The 19613-nt window shown below is 44.9% G+C and overlaps 1 protein-coding gene across 5 annotated transcripts in view; it reads left to right on the top strand.

Moving 5' to 3' along the window:
- FAM168B (family with sequence similarity 168 member B) overlaps positions 1-19000 on the top strand; it is a 45128-nt gene extending 26128 nt beyond the window's left edge. For all 5 annotated transcript variants that reach the window (XM_008998538.5, XM_035304098.3, XM_008998539.5 and 2 more), the window contains 4 exons: positions 11129-11271; positions 11361-11538; positions 13888-14012; positions 14460-19000. In XM_008998538.5, the coding sequence (XP_008996786.1) occupies positions 11129-11271; positions 11361-11538; positions 13888-14000 (434 nt within the window). In that variant the 3' untranslated portion in view covers positions 14001-14012; positions 14460-19000. The remainder of the gene's footprint in view (positions 1-11128; positions 11272-11360; positions 11539-13887; positions 14013-14459) is intronic.
- The last annotated feature ends 613 nt before the right edge of the window (positions 19001-19613 follow it).

Here is a 19613-nt window from a genome sequence, read left to right as displayed (position 1 = left end):
ATATCTATGAACTGAAACCCCTGGTTTGTTTAAAAATTAAACTTCATGCATAGCAGCCAAGCAGGAGAGAATAGCTTTGGCATATTAATAGGCTGTGAGGTCTTGGGAGCCTGTTTTTCCTTCTTAAAGGTTTACATTCACATAGGTAAAAGATTGCAGTGTCCACAAGGCTTTTTATATTATATTTTATTTATTTCATTTTTTGTTTCATGTTTTTGAGATGGAGTTTTATTGCCCAGGCTGCTGGAGTGCAATGGCACGATCTCGGCTCACCTCAGCCTCCACCTCCCAGGTTCAAGTGATTCTCCTGCCTCAGCCTCCCAAGTAGCTGGGATTGTAGGCATGTGCCATGACACCTGGCTAATTTTGTATTTTTTTTTTTTTTATTAGAGACGGGGGTTTCACCATGTTGGTCCGGCTGGTCTCGAACTCCTGACCTCAGGCGATCTGCCCACCTCGGCTTCCCAAACTTCTAGGATTACTGGTGTGAGCCACTGCACCCCGTCTACAAGACCTTTTAAAATGAACAATAGCAGTTCCCTGCTACCTTGTGGGAGCCCCCACATTTCACTCCCTATGGGCAAACTCGAGCTCTTTAACTCTTTTAAGCTGCATTTGCTTGTGCCTTCCCTGCTTCCACAAGACACGTTTCTGCTGTTCCTGCTTCTTTTTTGTTTGTGTAAAATGGCACTGCTTTACTGACCCTTCACTTTGCTGCCCCAACCTTCCTTCACATTTCTATTACTGTGGTTATAGCAGTATTGTTCACAGCTATGTCCTGTATGTGGCGATCCTATTGTCCTGTGCCCTGTTGCAATTTCTTCTGCAACTACTCTGGTTTCCCTGGAGTTAATACTGTATTTATCTGGTGTCTTTGAAACCTCTGGTCACAGGTTTCTGTGACCACAGCATTAATTAAACATCTAGCTACTACCCAGGTATTGAGATCTCTTCTTAGCAATTTTTGATACTTGTGTGTTATGTTTTCCTGGTGACCTCTGAAGGAAGCCCCACCTTCCTTTCTCTTATCTGGACTGGTTGCCCTCTGAGCCATACCCTGTCGGGGCGGGGCAGGGCAGTGGGGGAGTTGTCACTCTTTCTCATCATTCCAGGGCTTGTTTTTGCCTTTCCCTTCTGCCTGAGTTTTTTTCTCTTTTTTTCCTAGTTTACTCTGGTTTTGGTGGGGGATTTTCTTCAGTAACCGCCTGGGGAGAATATGAGAAACTCACAGTTTTGAGATTTTCCATGTCTGAAAACATTGTATTCTGCACACACACTTCAATGATGGTTTGTCTGATACAGAATTCTAGAATAGCAATTAGTTCCCCCAAGAATTTTCAGGCTACTTTTCCTTCAAAGAAGAGGACATGCACAGGGTCACTGTTTTTAGAATGCCAAATGTTCATTTACTAAAATATGTCTTTCTTTTTTTTTTTTTCCAAAGTACTGTTTTTGAAAAAGTATTCAAAAAAGTACTGGAAACCTCAATGGCTTTCCAGCTTCCACTACTGCTGCTGAGAATTGGAATACCTTGTTGGTGCCTGATTGAGTGGAGCCAATGTTTTTTCTTTGCTCCTCTGTAGGATTTTTGCTTCCAGTTTTCAGAAATTTCATCACGCTCTGTTTTGGTGCAGATTGTCTCTTTTCACATGTACTTTCGGCTTCTGAATTTAAAAAATTTTCTAAATAAATGTCTTTTTTACTTAAAAAATTGTTATAAAAAATCTGGTACATAGTACTTTTGGGAAAAAAAAAATGACCCATTTTAATAAAAAGTTTCTAGTTCCCAAACAGTTGACATTCTAAAAACAGTGACCCTGTACATGTCCTGTTCCTTGAGGGCCTAGCCAGGGTCACTTGCAGGTTTGGTAAAAGCGGAAGGAGAGAACTTCGGTTCTCTGTGTGCCTGGGTTGCGTTGGTACAGATGGGCTTCTTGGGAAGGGAGAATCTGGAAAGCTATTGTTTTTGAAAGATCTAGCACTGAATGAACTTGGTATTTCAGGGACTCAGTGTATATTTTGGGGGATGATTTGGTAATTGTGTGTATTGTTTATTTAAAGTTTGTGATGTGCCTGTGGAGTTACTATGGAAGATATGGTGGAGTTAGTGCTGCATGAAAAAGGAAAAAACTTAAGAAAGGTGACAGGCACACATTGAGTCTTTTTTTTTTTTTTTTTTTTGAGACAGAGTCTCGCTCTGTCACCCAGGCTGGAGTGCAATGAAATAATTTTGGCTCACTACAACCTCTGGCTCCTGGGCTCCAGTGATTCTCCTGCCTTACCCTCCCAAGTAGCTGGGACTATAGGTGCATGCTACCACGCCCAGCTCATTTTTTGTATTTTTAGTAGAGACAGGGTTTCACCATGTTAGCCAGGATGGTCTCAATCTCCTGATGTGATCTGCCTGCCTTGGCCTCCCAAAGGGCTGGAATTACAGGCATGAGCCACCGTGCCTGGCCCTAAGTTTTTATTTTTAATTAAAACTTTTAAAAAAACTCTTTTAGTTTTTTAAATTTTAAAAATTATCATTAGTTTTTAGAGACCAGGGTCTTGCTCAGTCACCCAGGCTGGAGTGTGATCGTACATCATAGCTCATTGTAACCCAGAATTGCTGATCTCAATGAGCGATCCTTCTGCCTTGGCCTCCTAAGTCGCTGAGACTACAGGTACACCCCACCACGCCTGGCTAATTTTTATTTTGTAGAGATGAGAGGTCTCACTATGTTGCCCGGCCAATCTCAGAACTCTTGGGCTCAAGCAGCGCTCCCATCTTGGCCTCTTAAAGCGTTGGGATTACAGGTGAGCACCACCACTCTTGGCCGCACACTAAGTCTTAAATTGATACGGAGACATGTTTCCTTTCTTGAAATGCATTTGTCTTAAAGGCTGGCTAGAAAATGTTGTAACATTCATGCCTAAACAAAAGACCAAAAGTTTTCTGGTGAGCATTAGAACATAGTCTCACAGTCATAAGAATATACAGTAAGATAATGTATATTAAAATCATTGCTCTAATTAGAAATAGCTCATGACTTTTTTTCCATCATTTTATTGTAAAAATTTTCAGATAGCACAGAATAGCTGCAGAAATTTCAGTGATCATCTATATATAGAATACTAAGATTCTACGATTAAACATTTAAAAATCTACTTTTACAAGTAACATTTTACTTGTATCACATACACACATTACTGCATTCATCCTTCAGTCCATCTTATTTTTTGATGGATTTTATTTCAGACTAAGTTGTGAGCCTCTGTACCTCATCTCAGTAACTTGAACATGCACATCATTAATATTTGTTTAGTTTCTTTTTGGTTTTGGTTTTAAGTAAAATGTACGTGTGTGAAATCCACATGTTTGGCATCCCATGCATTGCCTGCTAAGTTGCTTAAATATGCTACCTTCTTGGAGCAGTCGCCCCTTTTGCTTCAGCAACGCCTGCATTTGTGGTAGGTTGTTGTAAGACAGCTTGGGTAGGCCGGGCACAGTGGCTCATGCCTGTAATCCTAGCACTTTGGGAGGCTCAGGCAGGTGGATCACCTGAGGTCCAGACTTCAAGATTAGTCTGACCAACATAGTGAAACCCTGTCTCTAATAAAAATACAAAAATTAGCTGAGTGCAGTGGCACATGCTTGTAGAGGCTGAGGTAGGAGAATCTCTTAAACCTGGGAGGTGGAGGTTGAAGTGAGCCTAGATCACACCACTGCACTCCAGCCTGGGCAAAAGACCCAGACATCATCTCAAAACAAAAACAAAAAGATACCTTGGGTGATTGCATTGGGAAACCTAGGGCTAGCTGGAGGGGTTTCTGCAGCAGGAGGCTTCCGGTAGAAGAAAAGGAAGACCTCATGGGTGGGCCCCTTGACTCTGTATTCTAAGGAAGTAAGGCATGAAAAATGACTTCACCTTTTTTCAGTGGATGTGGGGGCCAGATGAGTGTTTCTGGCCGAGAGATTTCCTTTTTGGAGGGAGGCGTTCTCAGATTTTCCTTGCTTTGCTTTCATACTCTTTTAGAGGTTTGTTCAAGTTGGAGGCTTGCGTCTTCTCTTCACTTAGAGCTCTTTCTGCAGTTTGAACAGACAAAAAGGTAAAGGACTTTCTTATTAGCAATGTTGATGGGTGTAGATCATGGGTTTATTACTTGTTTTAACTTGCTCTAAGAGCTTTTCCTTTTTCTTCTCATGCTTTCTTTAGTGAATCAGTTTATCAAATAGAACTGTAACTTCCAGCTTTGCACGTTGGCGGTATATATTGAACATGTACAGTGGCATGGTTTGCCTTTTTTTCTTTTTCCAGCTTATACCTAACTGCCAGGCCAACTTCCAGATCAGCATCTTTAAGACTGCTGAAGAACCAACCATTCCTGCTGATGGTCTTTTTAACGGCTTTGCAAAATTTTGTATTCATCATCTTTTTTTTTTTTGAGACAGGGTCTCACTCTGTTGCCTAGGCTGCAGTGCAGTGGCACAGTCTCCGCTCACTGCAGTCTCCACCTCCCAGGTTCGAGTGATTCTCCCACCTCAGCCTCCTGAGTGGCTGGGACTACAGTGATGTGCCACCACACCTCGCAATTTTTTTAAAATTTTTAGTAGAGACAGGGTTTCACCATGTTGCCCAGGCTGGTCTCAAACTCCTGACCTCAAGTGATCCACCTGCCTCAGCCTTCCAGAGTGCTGGGATTACAAGCATGAGTCACTGCGCCTCACTATAATTCATCTTCTAGGGGAGCATTTGGGTGTGGCTATCTGTGTGCTCTTTCAGCTAGTTTCCTTTCTTGTTCTTTTAGCTCATGCATTACTGTTGTTTCCATGGAGATTTTCTGGTTAATGTACATTCTCTCCATTGTGTGGCTGGCAGCATCTGAAAGTATTGTATACTTTTCACCTTATTTTTAATTTTATTAATTTTAAAGACAAGGTTTTGCCAGGTTGGCCAGGCTGGTCTCAACTCCTGGACTCATGTGATCCCTGCCTCAGCCTCCCAAAGGGCTGGGATTACAGGCGTGACCTGCCACCCTCGGCCTTCCATCTTATTTATTATTTAAAAAATTAAAATATATATACAGAAAAGTTGAGGACAGTACAGTGAATGCCCATTGTACTCATCACCTAGATTCCCCCGTGATCCTTCTCCCATATTTGCCTTACATAGGATGAGTGTCGTGGTTTTTCTTTTATTCTTGCGGAACCAATTCAGAATCATACGTAGCCTTTTGTCTTGTCCAGTGGACTTAACTTTAGTGTAGCCCTCCCTAGCATGAGTGAGTGTGCTTTTGCATGGCCACAGTTAGAAACAGCCCTTCTCTAATTTTAAAAGTAGTTCATATTTACATTTGCCCAGTTACTCCCTACGTTTTAGAAAACTTGTGGGATCAGAATGTGCTCAACATTACATAGTGAATCTGTTTATAGTTGAATTTATGTCTCTTATCTCTTTCAATTCATAACAGTCTTCCTCATTTTTTGAAATACTTTGACTTTAAAAGAGTGATTAGGAAACAGTTCAGATATTTACAGAAATACATGGGTACATAATTCCCATTCATACATTGCCTGGCTTTAGCACAAGTACATGGGAATATAGTATTTCCTACTCACGCTGGGCACAGTGGCTCACGCCTGTAATCCCAGCACTTTGAGAGGCCGAGGCAGACGGATCACAAGGTCAGGAGTTCAAGACCAGCCTGGCCAATATGGCAAAACCCTGTCTCTACTAAAAATACAAAAATTAGCTGGGAGTGGTGGCATGTGCCTGTAGTTCCAGCTAGTCGGGAGGCTGAGGCAGAAGAATCCCTTGAACCTGGGAGGTAGAGGTTGCAGTGAGCTGAGGTCGCACCACTGCAGTCCAGCTTGGGAGACGGAGTGAGACTCCCCAAACACACACACACATACAGAATTCCTACTCACACATTGTCGGGCTTTGGCACAAGGACATGGGAATATAATTCCCACCTACACATTGCCTGGCTTTAGCATTCATCAGCTTATGGATGATCTCTTTCATCTGGGCCCTTTCCTCTGTATAATAAATCTCAGACATTATATTCATTAGCTTTTTACTGTTGTCGTTAAAAGCTAAATTAGAAATATAACTGTCATTGTCACACTTACTACTACCAGGATTGTATTGTTCATATTTCCAGTTCTTGTCTGTCAGGAAAGTTTTTAATTGTATGAAGAAAGGGAATTCTGTGGGTTTTTTTCCTTTAAACCATCACAAGTTTGAAATGAGATTCCCAACTTTGAAAAAGTCTAGCATCTGTTCTCAGCATGTGACACGGTGGGTAGCTGTGTGTTTTGACACTTTTATAAAAAGTTATCACCTTGGTCAGATAAGAGTTTGCCGACGCCTGGGAGGATGTCTTTTCTGACTAGTGGAAATCATGAGGTAGAAACTGGGATTAAGCTGTACAGTGGGGATCCCGTTTGGCAGCGTCCTCCTCTGGGTAAAGCTGAAGATGCCTGCTGGTGTCTGGCTGCTGGATGGCTATGGGAAATGGAGGAGGGGGGTCTGGTTGGGGATGAGGGAACTATCCAGGATGACCCTTGATCTCTCATCCCCACAGTTCCTTTCATTTGAGACAGCCTTGCCCCACCCACCCCGCCCTGAGCTGACCCCTCATTGCTTGCCTTGCCAAGACTGCATAAAATGCTGCTATGTTGGTGGTTTGTTTTCCTGTGATTTTTCTCCCCTGAAGTCAAGCACCTTATGGAGAGGGTTGGATTCTTCCTGATCATCTCTGCTATGGCAGGGCATGGCCCTGTGTTGAGGGTGAATAGCCTCTCTGTGTTCATGTAATGCCCCAGTCACCATGACTAGTCACACGTGTGCCTGCCACACGCCATGCTTCCTTTATCCATTCCTTCCCTGAGTTAGCCAGTCACTTAGGAGGAATTGGACTGTCTCGGGCCTCCTCCTGGGAGGGTCAGTGCATGACTAGACATGCTACCCTTTCCTTTATAATTCTTTGATGACTTTCACACTGCCTTTTTCTTTATAATTAAAGAAAATGTTATACAACCTTGTTGTGGTTTAATTGGCATACAACTAAGTGCACAGATTTAAAGCTTAAGTTTGATGAGTTTTAACATGTATATACCTGTGAAGCTTTCCTTTTCACTTTCCCTTTTTAGCCTTCTTAAAGACTAGGAGATGAGCAGCCAGAGAAGGGGACTCTGTAACTGCTCTTGTCTTGAAACTTGCTTTTCCAAATCCCAATGGAAAAATCAGTGTATTCTGCTCTCCTTTAGCCAAGCACCAGTATTAAAAGTAGATATATTCAAACTTTGTCAGTGTTTCTATTTATGGTTAACATAGTGGTGAATGAATTTGAAAATACAGGGAGCCCTGGAGGGATCTTGTCTTTATTCTGGTAGAGACTTGCTGAGGCTACGAGTTGCCTGGTTTGGGTAGAAGGGTCAGGACTCTGGATGCAGATGAATCTGGGTGTGAGCACCCACTCTGTTGCTAGGACAGGACCACCTGTTGTTGGACCTACCACGGATCTCAGTCACTGCATCTTCCACTGTGAGACCATGAAGGGGCATGCAGGCGAGTCTTAAGAAGGCTGATGTAATTGATACAGTGTGCAGTATTTAGGTGGAAAAGCCCAGACTTCAGCTCTGTGCAGTATATCCATGTCACAGAATTACACTGACTGGTACCCCAATCAAAAGGCCCCAGACTGGTGAATTTCCTAGGGGCCAATTATTCTCTTTCCCTTTCAAATTAAAATATGTGGACCAGATGCATATAATATATGGGCTTACATCTGTAATTCCAGCACGTTGGGAGGCTGAGGCAGGCAGATCATTTGAGGTCAGAAGTTCAAGACTATCCTGGCCAACATGACGAAGTCCTGTCTCTACTGAAAATTACAAAAATTATAAAAATGTGGTGGCACATGCCTACAATCCCAGCTACTCATGTGGCTGGGGCACGAGAATTGCTTGAACTCAGGAGGCGGAGGCTGCAGTGAACTGAGATTACACCACTACACTCAAGCCTAGGCAGTAGAGCAAGACTCCATCTCAAAAAAATAAAAAATATGTATGTATATTTTTTGAGACAGAGTCTTACTCTGTCGCCCAGGCAGAGTGCAGTGGCATAATTACATCTCACTGCACCCTTGACCTCCTGGGCTCAGGTGAGCCAAAATTCTTTATACTCAGCTCATTTTTTAAAACTTTAGGTATAATTTGCACACAAAACACCCACATATTAAGGGCTCAACTGGGTGGGTTTTGACAGTTGTACATGCCCCTGGAGCCACCACTCCAAATAAAACATGGAACACTTTCATCATTCCAGAAGCTTTCTTTTTTTTTTTCCTTTTTTTTTTTTTTTTAATTTTTTATTGGATTTTAGGGTAGAAGGCTTTCTTTACCTTCTCCCCTCTTTCTGATTTCTGTCACTGTAGGTAAATTTTGTTAGGGAATAAATGGGGTCATTGCCGGATGTGCTATTCTGTGTCTGCCTTCTTTGTAAAGCTCAGCATGGTATGAGATTCATCCACGTTTTTTCCTTTTGATTGCTGAGTAATGTTTATATAGACATATCATGATTCACCCTTTGTCCTGTTGATGAAGATATGGATTATTTCCCATTTTTGGCTATTGGGAATAAAATGGAACACCTTTTTTTAAAATTGCATTTTAGGTTTTGGGGTACATGGGAAGAACATGCAAGATAGTTGCATAGGTACACACGTGTCAGTGTGATTTGCTGCCTTCCACCCCATCACCTATATCTGGCATTTCTCTCCATGCTATCTCTCCCCAACTCCCCACCCCCACTGCCCCTCCCCCTTTCCCCCCAACAGGCCCCAGTGTGTGATGCTCCCCTCCCTGTGTCCATGTGTTCTCATTGTTCACCTCCCCACCTATGAGTGAGAACATGCGGTATTTCATTTTCTGTTCTTGTGTCAGTTTGCTGAGAATGATGTTCTCCAGGTTCATCCATGTCCCCACAAAGGACACAAACTCATTGTTTTTGATTGCTGCATAATATTCCATGGTGTATATGTGCCACATTTTCCCTGTCCAGTCTATCATCGATGGGCATTTGGGTTGGTTCTAGGTCTTTGCTATTGTAAACAGTTCTGCAATGAACATTCGTGTGCATGTGTCCTTATAGTAGAACAATTTATAGTCCTTTGGATATATACCCAGTAATGGGATTGCTGGGTCAAATGGAATTTCTATTTCTAGGTCCTTATGGAATCGCCACAGTCTTCCACAATGGTTGAACTAATTTACACTCCCACCAGCAGTGTAAAAGTGATTGAACACTTTTTATAAGTCCGTTGTGGACCTGTGTTTTCATTTTTCTAGGGGAAATGTTTGGGAGTGGATTGCTGGATGTTGTGGGATGTGTGTCTGGCTTGAGAAGTTGCACTGTCTGACACGGACAGCGTGTGAGTGCTCCACCCCTCCTGCTCTCCCCCACGGGAATGTGAGATGCCATAAGCACTTATATGGAGGTCTCATTTACATATTATAAGTTAATCCTTTTCAGTGTACAGTTTGGTATGTTTGGACAGCCATACACAACTGTGTGACCACTGGCACATCTGGGTGAATGCACTCTTTGGAAAGGTTTTAGCATGCCCTTCTGGCCCCGGCACCATTGCTGGGGTTTTGATGACTGTGGGTTAGGTTGGTCTTCCTTACAGCTTCTGTCAGTACATGCATCTAGCATGTGTCCTTGTGTTTGGCTTCTTTCACATGGTGTGGCTTTGCGATTCATCCATGTGCTTGTATGGATCAGCAGTTTGTCCCTTTGCTTGCTGAGTAGGATTTGTATGGATGCACCACAGTGTGTTTACCGTCTATCATCTGGTGGGCGTTTGGGCCATTGCCAGCTTTTGATCATTGTGAATATAGCTGCTGGGGACATAGCAGTCTGGAGACCCTCTCCCTTCCCTGAGACCAAACCCCTCTTCTCTGTTGGGGTCAGGAAGGGACACTTAACTGCTCATTCAGCAAACTCCACCACTCTTCGAGATGGGGCCTCTTTATCTGCTTCTGGAGATAGGTTGGTTGCCAGCAGTTTCCAGGGCTTTGGGGAAGGGCTCTCTTGGTGCCAGCTGCTCCTCACTGCCGGTTGAGAGTGCCGCTCTCTCGAGTCTGTTCAATCATCCTCCTCCACTTCAGCTTGCCAGGCTTCAACATGCTGTCTTTTCTTCCATTCTTGATGTATTTTATGTCTTTTTTCTCTTAATCTGCTTTATTGTCATTTTCATGTAATTTTGTGTGGGGGAAAAAGCAAGTATGTGTGTACAGCTTCTCCCTTGCCATAGAGTGCTTAGCCAGCCCTGGTGTTGGGCAAGTTTGTCCTTTGTTTTTGCTGTAACAACACTATAATGAGCATGCTTACAATTAAGTTTCGATGTGTGTATATATATCCATGTGTATTGCTTTAAGGCGGACTTCTAGAAATGGAATTGTGGGATTCGAAGGCATATATGCAGCTGGGCACGGTGGCTCATGCCTGTAATCCCAGCACTTTGGGAGGCCGAGGTGGATGGATCATGAGGTCAAGAGATTGAGACCATCCTGGCTAACATAGTGAAACCTCATCTCTACTAAAAATGCAAAATTAGCCAGGCATGGTGGCACGCACCTATAGTCCCACCTACTTGGGAGGCTGAGGCAGGAGAGTCACTTGAACCCGGGAGGTGGAGGTTGTAGTGAGCTGAGATTGAGCCACTGCACTCCTTCCTGGTGAAAGAAGGAGACTCCATCTAAAAAAAAAAGAAAAACAAGGCATATATACTTTTGATGCCAGATTTAGCTCCAGGAAGGCCATACCAATTTTAAATTCCAGCAGGACAAGAAAGTTTTTATTTCCTGTTCTTGTGTGAGCATTCCATCTGTAGAACGTTCTCCTTTGGTATTTTTCCTCCTCCCCAACACCCTGCCACCACACACACTTGCAGGCACATACACACACAAAGTAAGAAATGAAGTCAGATCTTAGTGGAAGAGAGTGGGGGGGGCAGTGGCAGCAGGTCTGGTGAGTTGTGTGGGGCTGACACGCAGCCTGGCTCCTCCCTGCATGCGTCCTTCCCCTGTGCCTGGACCGGCTTGGGTGAGTTTAGGCCATTGCCTTGTTTGTTTCAGGTTACAGTCCTGGCACACCTTACAAAGTGTCCTGTTCCCCCACCAGCGGGGCTGTGCCGCCGTACTCCTCCTCCCCGAACCCGTACCAGACTGCCGTGTACCCCGTGCGAAGTGCCTACCCCCAGCAGAGCCCATACGCACAGGTATGCTTGGCTACACACTGCCATGGGGGAAGGGTTGATACCACCTGGGCCCTGGGACCCTGTAGCAATTATCTCTCTTGTCCCCACAGCAAGGCACGTACTACACACAGCCGCTGTATGCAGCACCTCCTCATGTCATCCACCACACCACAGTAGTGCAGCCCAACGGCATGCCAGCAACTGTGTACCCTGCTCCCATCCCCGCTCCTAGAGGCAACGGGGTCACCATGGGCATGGTGGCTGGGACCACCATGGCCATGTCGGCAGGTAAGTTCTTGTTCCTGGGTGTCTGTCCTATGGTGTTCCCTAGAGCTGGAGGAGGGGGAGTTCATGAATCCTCTGACACTTGGCCATCCTGCCCCCTTAGCCTCCTCTGTAAGCGTCCTACTATACCTGGCTAATTATAAAACTTTTTTTGTAGAGCTGATGAACGCAGGTTTTTATGGCTATAGTTGTGTGGAAGAACAGAAAATTATTTGGGGAAGAAACAGCAGATTATCTTTTACTTTGCTTCCCTGAGTGACCTTTTGTGGAGCCTTCTGTAAATCTGATGGGCTCACTTTGTTGGTAAACTGCACCATTTGGCAATGTGGGATGTGCCCCCAACTCCCCCCACCCCTATGACCGTGTAAAACTTGAGGGGAAAGAGGACACTTTGTGTACCAGGTGGCTGGCCCTCTTTCCTTCCTTCTAGGGGAGCTTGTCTTTGCAGGTCAGGTTGTCTTTATGGGGATGTTTTCATCTAGGAGAGCTGGTCTTCTGTTGATTGGAGGAACAGCTGCCTGTAGAAATCCTTTGGCATTTGTCTACCATACCTGACTTCCTAAGGCCTCCTCTAAGGAAAATAAACCATGGAGAGATGAGGCCTCTGGCTAGGGTGAGCACGTCTCCACAGAAGCCCTGGGGGCTTGATCTGATGTCTAGGGATTGGGTGGCCATCCATATGGACTCACCTCCTGGCCTGTGGGTGAATATGGTCGCCTTTACGTCATGCCCACACGAAAAGCATACTGTTCCCTCCTGGTTTTTCTGGACTTCACTTCAGCGTAAGGAAATTATGCCAGAGAGAGGCATTCCAGGATATTATGTGTGCTTCAGCCTAGACTCTGATTTGGTTTTCCCTGAACTTGTCTGTCAAGGAACAGGAGACTGGGCATAGACAGAAACTGCTGGTTTGAGGCACAGGGAGGTTGGGCAGCGGGCACCAGGTTGGGTGTGGGCACAGGGAGTGAAGGCTACTATGTTGGAGGTGTTGCTAGTCCATAAGTGGACTCAGGTACTTGCAGAATTTCTGCAGTTGTAGAAAAAATAGATTTCTCTTAAAGACCTCAGAAGCTCATGTAGTTTAGAATCCTTATTTATTCTTTTTTAAATTTTTTAATATATTTTTTGAGATAGGGTCTCACGCTGTTGCCCAGGATGGAGTGCAGTGGCATGATCTTGGCTCACTGCAGCCTCCGCCCCCTGGGTTCAAGTGATTCTCCCACCTCAGCCTCCCCAGTAGCTGGAACTCCAGGTGGGCACCACCATGCCTGGCTAATTTTTTTTGTATTTTTTGGTAGAGATGGGATTTCACCGTGTTGACCAAGCTGATCTTAAACTTCTGACCGCAGGTGATTCGCCTGCCTCTGCCTCCCAGAGCACTAGGTTTACAGGTGTGAGTCACTGTTCCCAGCCTCTTGTTTTTACCATCTTAACTTTTTTTTTTTTAAGACAGTGTCTTGCTGTGTTGCCCAGGCTTAAATGCAGTGGTGCAATCATGGTTCACTGTAGTTTGGAATTCCTGGGCTCAAGCCATCCTGCCCCCTTAGCCTCCTCTGTAAGCGTCCTACTATACCTGGCTAATTATAAAACTTTTTTTGTAGAGCTGGGATCTCACTATATTCATAGCCCAGGTGCATCTCAAACTCCTGAGCTTAAGCTGTCCACTCACCCTAGGCTCCCAGAGTTTTGGGATTACAGTTATGAGCCCCTGTGCCCAGCCCATCTTAACCGTTTTTAAGTATGGTTCAGTAGTGTTAAGTATATTCACATAGTTGTGAAACAGAGCTCCAGAACTTCTTTATCCTGCAAATCTGAAACTCCTCTACTCATTAAATGCTAACTCCCCATTCTCTGTCTCCCCCAACTCCTGGCACCACCAGCCCCATTCTACTTACTTTCCGTCTCTGCATTTCACTGCTCTAGGTACTTCATCAAAGTGGAATCATACAATATTTGCCTTTTAGTGACTGGCTTATTTCTCTTAGCATTATATCCTCAAAGTTCATCTATATTGTAGCATGTGTCAGAATTTCTGTCCTTAATATTAATACTCATTTTAAAATTTTTACAGTCTATCATCTGACATATAAAAATTATTGGGTATGCTTTATGAAGGGGACACACAAAAGGCTTTTACAAACATACTGTCTGTGGAAGCTTGCTGTGTGGATAAAACTTTTGGGTGTGGGAGATTATCTAATCAGAGGTCCGACAGTGTCTGGGTAGAGACTATCCCTCTTCCTGTATACCTTCCTCCTTGCAAAGAGGCCAGGACTCTGACTGTGTGTGTGTCAGGCAGTGTGGAGCCGTGCAGGAGGTCGGCCTCATGTTATGTGCTACTTTTTCTTCCAGGTACCTTGCTGACTGCTCACTCCCCAACTCCTGTCGCCCCTCACCCGGTCACTGTGCCCACGTACCGGGCCCCAGGAACACCCACTTACAGCTATGTGCCCCCTCAGTGGTGATCACCTGCAAGTGTAAGTGACTAGTAAAGGCTGAGCCAGCCTTTGATGAATGAGCATTTCCGTGGGAGAGTGGCAAATTTACCACATATTTAAGCACTAAATGAGGAAAGTATGCCTGACCCTGGATCCAGAGGCAATGCAGTGTTTAAATTTTTTGCTTTTATCAGGACACTACAGAGTAGAAGAAGGAACCATTGAATACCAACCGTTGACGCTGTCCATCTTGCACCTTACCTGGAATGTGCTCTAACCTCACACCTGCCTGTTGCAGGAAATAGGGCTCCAGTGTAATTGGGGGTCTCTAGGAAGGAGGTGGGAACCAGGTCCAGCAGCTTTGCCCATTGCTGCCCTTTCCGACCCTGGTGAACCTTGCCCTCCTTGAGATTTTGGAGTAGCAGTGCCAGAGGGCTCTGTGTGACTGTTTTTTTTTTTTGTTTTTTTTTTTCTTTTTTTTTGCAGGTTTGAGGACGGAGCTGTGCAGTCACATCATTGGGGATTCCACAGCTGGTGCTGCAGGCCTTGTGCCTCCAACCAGGACTTTCTTCTTAATGCTCTCGACACTTAGCTAAACACGACTATATCCCGGCCCAGCAGGTCCCAGCGCCATTAGTTTCCAGCTGACTGTGGGTTGGTCTTAAAGCAAATTCTGTTTTGTGGACTGCCTGGCAATTTTTTAGCTAACTGTAATGATAAAAAGGGAGTATTAACCTATTCTGAATCATATCTAGTTGAATGCATGTTTAAAAAAAACAAACACAAAAAGCTTGCTCAATCTACCTGCAGTGACTGATGCAAAACCATCATATGCAAAATCCAAAGGAATGGAAACGTATTTTACAACTTGTATCACTAATGCACTGTTGTAATGTATGCAAAGTCTTAAAGTTGTAAGTGTTAAAGTGAATTTCTCCATAGAGCATCTGAAATATCTTAGATGATTCTTCAACCTTTTGGGGTTGATGTGAGTTGCCAGTTAGGGATGTGGACTTTTTAGTTTTCAGCGACCTGTTTCTTTGGCACTGACTGTACTGGGAGGGAGTTGCAGGTTTGGGAGAGAACAGGGAGGCCACAGCTGCTCGGGTACAGCTGGTTAATGGGCATCCCTTTGATTTTAGGCTGGGTGGGGTCAGTGGAACAGGGACATGCTTAAAGCTCATCATGAAAGATTGTAGTTGTGTGGCCAGCACAGTTTGGGGCAAGGGGGTGGTTTGTGTGTCAGCCAAGCAGTTTTTCTGCTATCTAAATTTTCATTACAATTCTCTTAACAGAGAGAGATGATGTTTTTATATATCTTTATTGGAAAAGTCCTATGTAAAACTAAATTATTTTCCTGGGATGGAAGAAATGTGTGAGAGAGAAACAGCTGTGCTTGGAGGAGGTATTGTCTTTTGCTTTATTTAGTTTAGAAAATCATTCCATTTTTTTCCCCCTGAGAAATGTTTGAATCAGCTGAAAACAGGTAGGCATTGCTGTTTTTCCCCTACAGAGAAGGGCAAAGGTTTCAGCTGTATGTTATGAGGAAAGTGGTGTATTTAAGAATGATTAAAAAGGGAACAAAACTTTATTTAAAATTCCTCCTATTTCTTGTAGAAAGGCAGGGCTGTGGGTATGTCTGGAAATGTAGAAACCTGTAGCTGCTCCTGGGATCACCCACCTGATGGTGACTTGTCCACTGAGGCCAGCTGGAGGGGATGCCTAGAGATGTGGCAAGGGGGAGGCCAGTATCTGTTGTCTGGGAGCCTGTCCTGCCATCTCTTTTGCAGCTGAAGGCAGTTGGCACAAAGCGAGCAGAGAGGGCCAAGCAGCGCTGGGGTGCATTTGCTGGCAGGGTTTATTATGGGAGAGGAACTTGAGTTTAGAATCTGGATCTTGTACATAGAAATCAAGAGGCTTCCCCTGCCACACCCACAAATATGCCTGCCTGCCTTGTATGGATGAGAGTGCGTGTCTGTTCTCAGTGAGGGTCAGAGTGGGGGTGGGCGGTGAGAGGTCTGTGGGCAAGAACGTTGCATCTTCTTCCCAGCGCAGTGTTGTTTTGAGTGCTATGGGCTCTGGTGGGAGGGGGCTCTGCTCCTTTTCTTTCACTGGCAGCTGGGTCAGGGCACTGATGTCTGGTGAGGATGCCCACTAGCATTCTGCCCCAGTTGGGTGGGGGGGGCACCTGACCACTGAGCCTTTGGTAACCTTATTTTTTTATAGTAAGTACTCTTCATACTTTTCTTTTTCACATCTTATTTTATAAGAAGTTTAGGAATATTTTTGCTTGGATCATTGTAAACAGCAGATTCTTTATTCCTGATGTCTATTAACATAGAATGTTTACTGATAAGTACTTTAAATTGCTTCATGAGCACTTAACCCATCTTAGTGTCTATGTGTCGGGGCAGACATTTACTGCAGGCACACAGTTTGTGCCCCTTTCAGGTCTCTGTGGGTAATTCCATCTGTTTGGTGGATGCTTGGCAGGATCAATAAGGTTCTGAAGGTTCCAGGGGTTCAACTGACCAAGTAGCAGAGAAGTTTTTTTTCCCAATTGAATGCTAGTAGATTAGCATAAAATCTCACAATTTTAGTGTATGCTTTTAAGAAGCCCCACACAACAAAAATGGAAATATACACATACACAACCGCCTTTAAGGGCTGGAGTCTTGGGGTTCAGGAGGAACTCAGAAATTACAGGCACCTCTTCCAGCTTGCTTGGGACTTAGCACACACAGGATGAGTGTTTTTACAAGCGACTAATTGGTGTTTTAAAGAGTAGGCTGCACCCTCCCCCATACCATATACATCAGCTTCATATACACCTTTTTTCCTCCCTATAATCTAACCTTTTTTCCCTTTTCTGAAGTTGAGTTGAGAGACTTTATGAAATAAGTTTGCATTGTACGCCTGTGCAGAAATCTTCCTGACTGAAACTAACAGAATATCAGCTATCAGATATGAAAGGTAGATAGCAGCTAAGAATCTGGTCTTAGGGAATAGTCACAAGACTGTCATAGGTTGTAATTTTACCAACAATCACTTCTAGTAAAATTAAAGTTAACTAAGGAATGGAACTTGGGTCAAAATTCTGTTACAAAGCTGCATAATTTGTCCCTAAGCATATGGTGGAGCATTCTGAGAATGTGCTTTTTGTGTGTTTGACATTCCTAATTTGGAAGTCCTTCAGCTGAATTACTGTTCTTTTAGAAGATGAGACAGGCAAGCGAAGGACCTAGTTCCTGTAAACATGGTCGTCGTGATGGATACTTCAGAGATGTTTGTTCTACACTTTCTCCCCTGAGGCTTGGGAGGTGTGTTCCATCATCTGTGTTGCTGCTGCAGTTTCTCTGCTTATGGAAGTCTTGTTTGGGTCTGTGCTGGGGCTGAGTTTAGTGTGAGCCAGTGATTCGTGAGCTTGCTGCTCTGCCAAGGCCAGAGTCAGGGCCAGTCATGGTAATGGGCATGAAGGCACTTCCAGAACCTTTCATGTCTCTCATGAGCCATCTGTTAAGAACATTCTTCTTGGTGTGATTAGTGGGCCTACCCATCGTTATTCTGGGAAACTTGTTTCTTGAGTGCTATGCAAATGTGTTCACAGGAGATGGGGCTGATCCCGAACCTTGGGCTGGGTGCCTGGTCAGTCAGTGTCCTGCCATTTCCTAGCTGGGCATACAGTTCCTTGCTCCTTCTGGTGGCATCATCTGGCTGTGATGAATGAAGTCTAGGAAATAATTTGCATGTGTCTTGAGGACATGTCAGTAACGAGAGGAAGTACATTCTTACCGTAACTTGCAATGTACTAATACCTGTCAGTGTTGTGCCTCATAAGGTGTGTAAGGTATCTGTGAGTGTGCCAGTGAGTGGTGGTGAAAGGTGGACACGTACCAGCTATGGAAGTATTGGTGTCTGCTTTAAAAAGGAGACCCAGACTTGGCTTGTCCTTTTTAAACATTTGAGAACAGTATTACTCTGAACAGTTGGGCCACCCTCACCTCATCCACATCTCGCCAATTTGGCCATTGCCCAGACAGGACAAGACCTGCAGTGGGTGCAGCTGAAGGTGGCCAGGGTGTGGCTTGAGGTGAGCAGCAGCGTCTGGTCCTTCTCTCTGGTGCTTTCTGAGAGGGTCTCTAAAGCAGAGTGTGGTCAGCTTAGGGGAGGGCAGAGAGCGTGTTTTTCCCCTCTAGTACCTCTGCATTTGTGGGTCTTACCTCTGCCTGGGCTTTCTGAAGGGAAGTGGCCTGTTGAGTATACTGCAGAGGACACACTCTTACTGGTAGGTCCTGGGGGCTCAACTGACTGACAGAAGTGGGGTGTGTGTGGCCTTTTTGGGTAGGAAACTGCATGTTTCAGAAAGTTTGTCTCTTTTCCTGTTTCCCATTATTTGAAGAATAGAGAGCCTGTGGGGATAGCCTTGTTTTGGTCCACAGGACTAAAGGGAAGTCAGTTGGGAAGGGGAGCAGAGGGGGTGTGGCATCTGTGTAGGGAACCCGGGCCTGCAGAAGGATGGTGTGCTCCGAGGACTGGCATGACAGGTGCCTCCTCACCACAGGCTGTGCCATGGGGTCCTGTGCAGACAGTGGCTAGACTAGCTGGGACAGATGTCAGGCCAGCTGCCTGTGCCCTTGGCAGGGTTGTTGTGCCGGCCACATGGGAGGTCCCAGAGAGCCTCATGGATTGTGACTAAAGAAGAAACGGTTCCTTTTTGTTTTTTAAAATGATTTTTAAATACAGTTTTTTACACCGTTCTCTTAGTACATTTTTTAAGCTGAGTCAGCATTGTCTTCCAGTGTTAAAGGCGTCCCTCACCTCTGCATTGAACTTATGTATCCACGCCAAGGAATGGAATATCCATCCTGAGCCAGTTCAATTAGGTGTCAGTTCATATTATTTTAATTTTTTATGCAATCTGATGAGTAGATGAGCTCAGATTAAAAAATCTCAAAAGCACGTTTATTGTAACAAGAATTGTTATGTATTAATACTGCAGTTTTCAATAAAGATTGACTTGTGTTGCATATTGTGGTTTTCTTGATTTCTTCATGTGCGTTTTGTCTAGAGGTAGCATGGCCTGCCTGGGAGTTGCTGGAGCTTCTCTCAAGTTAGGAGATTGCCAGGGGTTTTGAGAAGAAGGCCATCATGGCTTCCAGCCCCAGTGACCCTGGCAGTACCGAAGAGTGTGGTGGACGCAGCAGGTAGCAGGGGACCATTTACCCAAGTGGGACAGGGAGGGAAGCAGTCCCATGCTCCCCCTGGCTTCTGTGGCCAGGGTCCTCCTGGGAAGACACATTCTTCATTTCACCAAGCATGCTGAGTCCCGGAACCATGGCCGACTACTCACCCACCCACCAAACTCACGTGGGCCAGCTTCAGGGAGGCAGTGGGCTTCTGCACATTGAGTTCGAGGGAGGGCAGAGCCATCTGTATTCCCCACCAGCGTGGCCTGGCCCTGCTTTTCCTTCCCCTCTACAGCCAGCCCCACCTTAGCCTGTCTCCACTGAAGCCCAGAGGGCATGAGTTGCCACAGGTGAGTCCCCGCCCCACTTTTAGAGGCTGTTGGACTTGTTCCTCCTTTTTAGGGAAAGGCCTAGGGTAGTGATGGTTAGCGGCCCACGGAAAATGCACGCACAC

This window comes from Callithrix jacchus, chromosome 6 (genome assembly GCF_049354715.1).
Source record: "Callithrix jacchus isolate 240 chromosome 6, calJac240_pri, whole genome shotgun sequence".
In the NCBI taxonomy this organism is placed as follows: Eukaryota; Metazoa; Chordata; class Mammalia; order Primates; family Cebidae; genus Callithrix; species Callithrix jacchus.
The sequence above is the reverse complement of the archived record's forward strand: the minus strand, read 5'-3'. Positions and strand labels throughout refer to the sequence as shown.